Below are 10,000 nucleotides of genomic sequence, written 5' to 3' on the forward strand. Positions count from 1 at the left end.
ATTAGAAGACTCTTATATATACAACTAGGATGAGTAATGTACCAATTAGAATTTGCATTGGACTTGAATTCGCATAGCTAAGTGACAATCAATTCCCTTAATAACTGAGACGTGACTACTCTTCCATAGCTGTTGTTTGTTTTTGGATTTCAGAATGCTAAGAAACTATTTCCTCTGCACAAACATAACCTCTAATTGTTCACAATTCCTATAAATTTTCTATAAAGTATAAGTGATATGCTTGCATGAAAGCCATCAAAACCCACTAGCAAAGTACATTTGCATAGGGGAAATCATAGGGTGTTTAAAAGACTTATAACCACGAATCTACATATATGAATGCATAAATACATGTTTGCAGTGAAGGTGCACTGGCAATAATTTATTTAGATGCTTGTATAACCCTGCTATATGCGAAAGCATAGCATATGCGCACTTTATAGTACGTATATAAGAACAGTGGTTTCCCAAAACTACTATTTACCAACAAGAGCTTCCTTTAAACTAAATAGAATTGTATAAAGTCACACAGAACAAAACAATCTAAGTATAAGGTATTGGGTAGAGTCATTAGCGTAAGGTAGATTGGGTCAGCTTAATCGATATAATTTTGACCCTCAACCACGAAGAGGGTCCTCTTTATCTGTTCAAGCCCCGTATTATGCGGTGCTATTGATTACATAAGTTTTAGTCTATCAATCCCGGTATTATGCGGTGCTATATTGACAGCTTAAGTATGTTATATTTATGGGGCTATGGTGACACCCATACGGCCCAGAGTCACCCAACATTCGTTTGATTGGAAACTCATCTCCAATCAAAGAAAAAAGTTAATAAATTTCAACTTGTATCATACCTCATTCTTCTTCCTTCCCTCACCGGGAAACTGTTCCTTTATATCCAAGATTCCATCTCAACGGCGTGAAGTAATCCTCATAGACAGAAGCGCTGTTTGAAGAAAAGATGTGCAACATGTTTAACAGTTGTGCCCGCAAAGTTGAGAATTTATGCGGGACATTGATACAAACGACATTCGTGTGTGTACTGTGCGTGCGTGCCTGAATATGTGTGTGTGTGTGTGTGTGTGTGTGTGTGTGTGTGTGTGTGTGTGTGTGTGTGTGTGTGTGTGTGTGTGTGTGTGTGTGTGTGTGTGTGTGTGTGTGTGTGTGTGTGTGTGTGTGTGTGTGTGTGTGTGTGTGTGTGCGTGTGTGTGTGTGTGTGTGTGTGTGTGTGTGTGTGTGTGTGTGTGTGTGTGTGTGTGTGTGTGTTCACGTGTTCACGTGTTCACGTGTTCATTTGTCTGCCTGTGCATTCATTTGCGTCTGTTGAATAACTTCATGTTTGTGAGAGCAGCACTCCTGTCTGCATGACAATGTGTTCAACTCCTTCACCGGGCGATTAGGCCTGGCGTCTGCATAATAGAAGGCAAAAGTACAAATAGGTATTGAATGGTAGTCATCGAAGCAAGCAATCGAACGTGTGTGTGTGTGTGTGTGTGTGTGTGTGTGTGTGTGTGTGTGTGTGTGTGTGTGTGTGTGTGTGTGTGTGTGTGTGTGTGTGTGTGTGTGTGTGTGTGTGTGTGCGCGTGTGTGTGGAGATGAATGAAATATCTTGTTGGCATCAATAATGAAAGGAAGAGTACCACTCACTGTAAATGGAATTAGTTGAGTGTAGAGTGATTTAGCTCAAATGAAAACTCAATCCTGAGATTGTCTCCTAACGCTCGAGACCTCCTCTTGCTCGGAACTGAATGAAACCGTCAGGTTTTATCCAAAACAAAGTATTCGTCTATCAAGTATCTTTTCTTAGCCTCCGACCTAGTTATAGACCAATAGGTCTCCTGTCAGTATGGTCCTCCTTTGTAATGAAGCACACATATACTAATAAGATAATTCCTGTTGATATCGATCAAAATTGGACCGAAAACCGGAAATCCCTCAAGGGGACACGTCCCCTCCAGCCCCTGATTGGCTGAGAGAGTGGTGATGTCACGGCAACGAAGACGACTAATTGGCCGAGAGTGGTGACGTCACGGCAACGGAGACGACTAATTGGCTGATAGCCGAAGGCACCTGCGAACAAAGCGAGCTCGCCCGAAGCTTCGAGCCCTCGCATACCGGGGTCGGTCGCAGCCCGTTGCTCGTTTATATATATAAAAAATAGAGTGACGGAGTTTAGCCGCGGTCGAAGCTGTCATCTTGGCTCGATATCCTTGGACAGCCAGGGCAGATGATAGTCACCAGTAGCAAATCAAGCCGACATGCAGTGTGTAACATCTGTCTCTCACGGCGGATGAACCGAATCCAGAATCGTGACGTTTTCGTCGCGAGGGTCATCAGAATCTGGACTGGCGGGGATACAGAAGGAGAATCTAAGTGTGTGGCGGCGAATTCTAAGAGATTATGAGACCCCTTGGTTATACAGCTAAGGAAGAAGGCAACGGATGCAGCTAAGAGAATCGTGGGTCAGGACAGAGGCCTATGTGGGCGGCATCACCTACCGTCTAAGGTAGAAAGACGTCTTGAGTGAACAAAACTATGGATTTTGGAAGTCTGCAGATTACCCTGAGAGACGAAGATCGTAGCATCGCAATAAAGACCGAGAAAACAATCTATGAATTAAACAATGCTGTAACATGTATATTAAATAGCTTTTTTCCCATATATATATATATATATATATATATATTATACATATATGTATATATATATACATATATACTTATGTATATATGTATGTATGTATATTTACGTATACCTTTTCATATAATATATCAATAGCCCTAAAAAGACCGGAGGCAGACTTAGATTACTTTATACTGTAGCCTTGAAGTTTCCAAGATTTCCACCACCCTCCCTTGCACGCACGGTACGCACACACACGCACATGTATACATACACATATACACACACATGTATACACACACGCACACACACACACACACACATACACATGTATACACACATACACACATACACTCGTATGTACACATACACATGTATACACACACACACACATGCAAACACACATACACACATACATATTCTGCAGAATACCCTCTTTCCAGATCTTATCCTCATTGCATTGCATGAAATGAGTACGTGGCAACTTATCGTACCAAATGGAATGAAGCTATAATCGACAGCCTTCAGCATGACACTGAACATTTGAACCAAAAAACGACACAATGTCAGAACGCATTTGTTGAAAACGGCTTTGAAGTTACAGTGATGGCTCATGGCCTTCTAATGCTCCGGGACTTCGGCCCTGGACAGGGCGACATGACGTCACCAGTAGAACCACACAAACTCGAGTAAAAATTGCTAAATCATTAAAACCCGCTGGAGGTAATCTAGATTTAGAAATATGGAACGGTAAGATGATCGACATGGAAGTGACGTCTATCAACTCTGTAGAAAGAATTTCTGGAACACTCCTGGGCTCTGTCCGTACTGGGACGGGATGTGTTTATTGTGTTGACGCTTATGTTTTCAATGTGTTTAGTATCCATGTGTGAAATTTGCCTGGTTAGTGCTTAGTACTCAAGTGTTAAGAAGGCTATTGACTAACTTTGTTCTTGGAACCGCTCTACAGTCGTCGATCCGATGTTGTTTCGTGGAAATTCTTCGCTGGAATCTCTTTGCTACCGTAAAGGTTTGGGGTGAGGATGATGGATTCCAGAGAGATTAATGGAATGGCCTGGCGGTAGCTGAATATATATATATATATACATATATATATATATAAATATACATATATATAAATATATAAATATATATATGTATATATATGTATATATATATATATATATATATATATATATGTATATATATGTGTATATATACATATATATTATATATACATATATACATATATATATATATATATATATATATATATATATATATATACTCTACCCATCTGGTTCGGAAAGGAGCAAGGGCTACACTATTAAAACCATTTGCTAATCCAGGCGAGAGGTTTCTACCTTCAAAAAAACAAAATTTCACCAACTTCACTGGCCATGCTCATGAAAATCACCAGTAAATTTAAGAAACCAGCCAGTAACCCACCCAAACTTAAACCATGCATCTGGGTAAAATTCTACTTTGTCATGGTAGAAAGCGTGCGTCAGCTTTAAAAGTACGGCCCCAGGCGCTCTTCATTACAGTGATGGTATTCGAGTACCCTTCCTTGGTCTGAAAAAGGTCTCGATAGCTCGCCGGCCGCTCGGCTCTCCCGCGCCCGACTCCCAGGGTGGCCCCCCTGGGGCGGGTCTCCCAATGTGGGTCCACGCTACCCGCCCTTCATTTGCATGATGACAGAGCCTGCCGACTTCGAACGTAATAAAACGCTTGAAGTCCGCCACGGTATGTAAGATGTAGCTTGGGGTAGGACATTCTCTCTGTTATAAAGTCAGATTCCTTAAGTTAGACTAGTCGTCACTAAGCTTGTATGAATAAATTGCATTTGACTAATTAGTCTCTCATTATGAGAGACAAATGCTTTATACTACATGTTGGTTTGATATGCACTACCAGAAATTTGAAAATTCCCTTCTAATGTTGTACAAGTAAAATGCAGAAGGCAAAAATCCAAACTACCAGAGACCAACTGGCCTGTAGCGTGGCATCACGCTGCCCTGATCTGACGTAGGAATCACATTAAGCAAGCAGGGCAAATTGAAATTAACGTTCACAATGAGCGCGCAGATTTGGTTGAGCACTGTCCTTACCAAGTTGATACGGTAGAGGAGAGAAAGAGAGAAAAAAAAAAGAGTTTGGAGGAGGAGGAGGAGGAGGAGAAGGAGGAGGAGAAAGAGCTGGAGAAAGAGAGAAAGCGTAGGGAAGAGGAGAGAAAAATATTGTATGGTGATGGTAGAAGGCGAAGAAAGAGAGAGAAGGAGGAAAAGAAAGAAGGGGATTAGATAAAGTAGGTGGTTGGAGAGGAAGAGGAGTAGAAGGAGGAGGAAGAGACTAGGAGGAGGAGCAGGAGGACGAGGAAAGAGAAAAGGAAGAGGAGAAGGAGGAGGAGGAGGAGGAGGAGGAGGAGAAGGAGGAGGAGGAGGAGAAGGAAGGGGTGGGTGGTGGTCAAAGTGTTACGTTACTCTGTACGTGATGCTATTTACTCACACACACAAACATACACACACACATACATACATTCGCTCTAGACCGCCTTGCGAAATCGACCCCGTCGGCACTGTGTGTGTGTGCGTGTGTGTGTGTGTGTGTGTGTGTGTGTGTGTGTGTGTGTGTGTGTGTGTGTGTGTGTGTGTGTGTGTGTGTGTGTGTGTGTGTGTGTGTGTGTGTGTGTGTATGTATGTGTGTATTTATGCTTATGGGTGGATGTCAATCTTCATGTGACCACGCCGTTTGTGGACCTCGCTAGTCACCAACTTTAACACCACCACCATCACCATCCTATGCCCTCGGAGTGCCAGGGCAAATGGCACTCACTGGGAGCCGTCGGAATCGAACGGGAGTCTTAGTACTTACGGTCTGGCTCAGTACCGAACAATCCACAGCAGTACATCAAGAGATGGTACAGTACATCGGAATCAAATGAGAACTGCAGTCTTATGAACTTGGCTCTTGTGGGGCATCAACTGCATAAAACTCAATAAGATAAGAATAATACTCAATAAGATAAGAACAATACTGCATAAGACTCAACAAGATAAGAATCAATACTTCAGGAACTTAGTATCACCCCTACGGACCCGAGTTATGTAGCAGTCTTTAAGGTTGGAGACAAATGTTAATTCAAAATAGAATGTAATTTACTTTTGAATTCTACTCTTTCTCCGTTTTGCTGTCTTCCTTAAAATTTTCTCTTTCCACTACATTCATCTATAACTACACCTCTTTGGTGCTACAGTGATCCCAAGAACAGAATCCCTGATAATTGCCGACAAAATGCAAAGTGCCTTTTGGCGTAGAGTTCAGAACTGAATTGATTGGTTATCATGACTTGGGTAACCAATCATAAACGAGCTTTGGCTCTACGTCATCAAGGGTAGGCGGAGCCTTGACTGAATGGCTAATCTGATATGGACGATGTCTCTTCTCCCTTAATAAAAGTGACGATACTTTATTAACTTAATTCTGGCTGAGAATAGGCGATTTCTATTCAGCCGAAGACGGGACGAATGACGTCAGATGAAAGAAAATTGATCAGGCTGAAAGGAAAGGAGAATGCACCTCAATGCGGCAGAGCTACGTAGAGATTGACATTCTCGGTATATATATATAGGTATATATATATATATATATATATGTATATATATATATATATATATATATATGTATGTATATATATACAATACTGATAACCCACTTTCGGAGAAGAATAAGCGAAAGTATAAAGATCTGTATGTTTTGATTACTAACTGTGATCCTTTTCAGCATCTGCTGAACATCTGCTGAAGAGGATTACAGTTAGTGATCGAAATATACAGATCTTCATACTTTCGCTTATTCTTCTCCGAAAGTGGGTTATCAGTATTATCTTACCAATGTGCTGCGACATAACTTTGTTGTGATATATATATATATATATATATATATATATATATATATACACATATATATTTATATATATATATATATATATATATCCCTCACGGTAGAGAATAGTATATGTTCTTAACTGAATATTTCTTGATAGTTATTATTTCTATATTACATTCTTGACTGGCAGGGAAAGCTATGTCCTGATTACCGTTTGGTAAGCAAAGGAGCTTGTTGTTGTTGTACAGCATTCCTCACATGGGTCAGATGGATCTTGATGCACGCAAAAAAATAATAATGATAGAAAATAAACAAATAATCAAATAGATAAATAAATAGAATAAAAGAGAATTGAATTGAATAAGATAATACAAAAAAAAAATAAATGCAATGAAAATGGAATCAAGCAAAATAATTTTTATGTATTATACTGCACGTGGGATTACTAACATTTTCTCTCTTTTTCCATTTCCAGATACGAGACGCACCTAAAAACTGGTTCATCAGCGATGAGGACAGTAAGTTTGGCACACACGTGAATGCTACTGATATGATTTAGAGAGAGGGAAAAATAAAAGAAGTAAAATTTACTGCTTAGTCATATTGTCTCCATCTCAAAATCTTGCCCATTTTTCAGCAACTAATTCTTGAATGAGATGTTTAGAATTTAAAACACAAAAAATAATTGATGGTAATATATATATATATATATATATATATATATATACATATATATATATATATATATATATATATATATATATATATATATATATATATATATATATATATATATATATATATATATATATATATATATACCATAAGTTCATTGGTACGATGACCTGCTCTACATATAATTTTGTCTGACGCCATGTGTTTTTTATCAAACTTGTGAAACGACTGTGTATCCAAATTGTAAATACATTTCTCCCTCTTGCATTATAGGAGTTGGGAAAAAATATTGTACCCTAAACGTTTTCGTAAAGCCTCATATCATATTAAGCAGCACATAAGTCTTGAAGAAGCCAGAATCGATACAAAAAAGAGAATTAATCGATACTTTGAAGAATTCGAGAACGTTGTCCTAAACTGTATGATCTGGAAGCTTCTGAGATGAATAAAGTCGCTAGGACCAAATTCCTTGGACGTGCAGCATTGGAAGCTCGGCCAAGTCGAGTGGAATAGTGTTAATCGATACCTTAAAGGCTTGGAGAACGTTTTCCCAAGCTATTTGATCCAGAAGCTTCTATGAGATGAATAAAATCGCTAAGACCGAATTCCTTGGACATGCAGGATTGGACGCCCGGCCGAGTCGACTGGAAGAGTTTTAATCGCTACCTTAAAGGCTTGGAGAACGTTATTCCAAGCTATATGATCTGGAAGCTTCTATGAGATGAATAAAGTCGCTAGGACCAAATTCCTTGGACGTGCAGGATTGGACGCCCAGCCAAGTCAAGTAGAATAGTGTTAATCGATACCTTAAAGGCTTGGAGAACATTATCCCAAGCTATATGATCTGGAAGCTTCTATGAGATGAATAGAATCGCTGGGACCAAATTCCTTGGACGTGCAGCATTGGAACCCCGGCCGAGTCGAGTGGAAGAGTTTTAATCGATACCTTAAAGGCTTGGAGAACGTTTTCCCAAGCTATTTGATCCAGAAGCTTCTATGAGATGAATAAAGTCGCTATGACCAAATTCCTTGGATTGGACGCCCGGCCTAGTCAAGTAGAATAGTGTTGATCGATACCTTAAAGGCTTGGAGAACGTTTTCCCAAGCTATTTAATCTGGAAGCTTCTATGAGATGAATAAAGTCGCTGGAACCAAATTCCTTGGAGGTGCAGGATTGGAAGCCCGGCCGAGTCGACTGGAAGAGTTTTAATCGCTACCTTAAAGGCTTGGAGAACGTTATTCCAAGCTATATGATCTGGAAGCTTCTATGAGATGAATAAAGTCGCTAGGACCAAATTCCTTGGACGTGCAGGATTGGACGCCCAGCCAAGTCAAGTAGAATAGTGTTAATCGATACCTTAAAGGCTTGGAGAACGTTATTCCGAGCTATTTAATCTGGAAGCTTCTATGAGATGAATAAAATTGCTAGGACCAAATTCCTTGGATTGGACGCCCGGCCTAGTCAAGTAGAATAGTGTTGATCGATACCTTAAAGGCTTGGAGAACGTTTTCCCAAGCTATATGATCTGGAAGCTTCTATGAGATGAATAAAGTCGCTAGGGCCAAATTCCTTGGACGTGCAGGATTGGAAGCCCGGCCGAGTCGACTGGAAGAGTGGTGTTAAGTTCCGGCAGGCTCACATTAGAGGGCAAGCCCCCAGGTCAGCCAAAACCTCCGGATAAAAACTCGCTGGAATGCTCCCGACATGTTGAGGGTTGAGTGTCCTTCAAGAAGAAGAGAAAGACGATTTTTGTCCGCTGCTACGAAGATCGTGGTCGGCGATTTTTGCCCCCACTGGTCGACAAGTCCGCGGAATGAATTATCGTGTTGATAAAACGATTTCGGCGTTCTTCTTTCTTTCTTTCTTGTTCGTCGTCAGGATGATTATCATGCCGACAGAGAAATGTCGACATTTTTCGAAACAGGCTAATCGCGTCGGGGAAAAAAAAGGGGCGATAGTTTTTGAGACAGACTAATTGTGTCGACAATCTTCGACGTGTCGACGGAAAAATGTCGACAAGTTTTGATTGACAGAATCATCGTGTCGACAGGAAAAAATTGTCGATGTTTTTGACAGACAGAAATATAGTGTCGATAATAAACTACTGACGATTTTTTCCCCTGTCTGAACACTTGTTTATTATACTATTGTGAACATCAGAACCAAACCAGTAACATATTTTTTGTTGTATCAAAACAACTTTGCTTATAAAAAATAATCATTATGAGAACTACTGTTTATATACATATATAAAACATTCCCTAGGAAAACATGTATTAGCATGTTACCAGATACCATTGGCCAGTTTTATATGTTTTAATGCCAATGTTTACAAAAACGTCACTTATTTCCTGTCAATATAAGGTGCCATAACTACATCAAGAACAAAATTTACAACAGAAGAAGAATTTTGGTACAAGTGCTCACAATATTCTTAAACCATTTTACTCTTATCATGACAATATAACTATTAATGTTTAGTATACCGTTCCCTATAGACAGTACTTACGTACATCATTCTAGATAGAAATACATTTCCTATTACATAAATTGCAAAATGAATAAATAGATTAATAGATATATAGAATTAGATCGAGAACGTAATAGTTCCGTAGAGTAGATCAAAAAACTGTTCAAAAAGAATTGTAATTGCCGGTATATGCATTTGATTTTTATATTATAATCTTTGAAAATTAATGATTAAAAAAAATCTTAATGTTGTCTTTTTCCAAACAAGAAGGTCTGTTGAAATTTACCTCAAGAGAAAATTGAATTTGAGATAATGAATTGTTTTTACAAACGACTAATTTTT

General features: G+C 39.4%; 1 protein-coding gene across 1 annotated transcript in view; it reads left to right on the plus strand.

Annotated features, from left to right (window-relative positions):
• Positions 1 to 10,000, plus strand: part of LOC143040347 (uncharacterized) — a 191,610-nt gene that overhangs the window by 149,133 nt on the left and 32,477 nt on the right. Inside the window, exon 2 of the mRNA XM_076211315.1 lies at positions 6,988 to 7,030. Coding sequence (XP_076067430.1) covers positions 7,022 to 7,030 — 9 coding nt within the window. The 5' untranslated portion in view covers positions 6,988 to 7,021. The remainder of the gene's footprint in view (positions 1 to 6,987; positions 7,031 to 10,000) is intronic.

This window comes from Oratosquilla oratoria, chromosome 28 (genome assembly GCF_046742065.1).
Source record: "Oratosquilla oratoria isolate Oo_2021 chromosome 28, ASM4674206v1, whole genome shotgun sequence".
Classification (NCBI taxonomy): Eukaryota; Metazoa; Arthropoda; class Malacostraca; order Stomatopoda; family Squillidae; genus Oratosquilla; species Oratosquilla oratoria.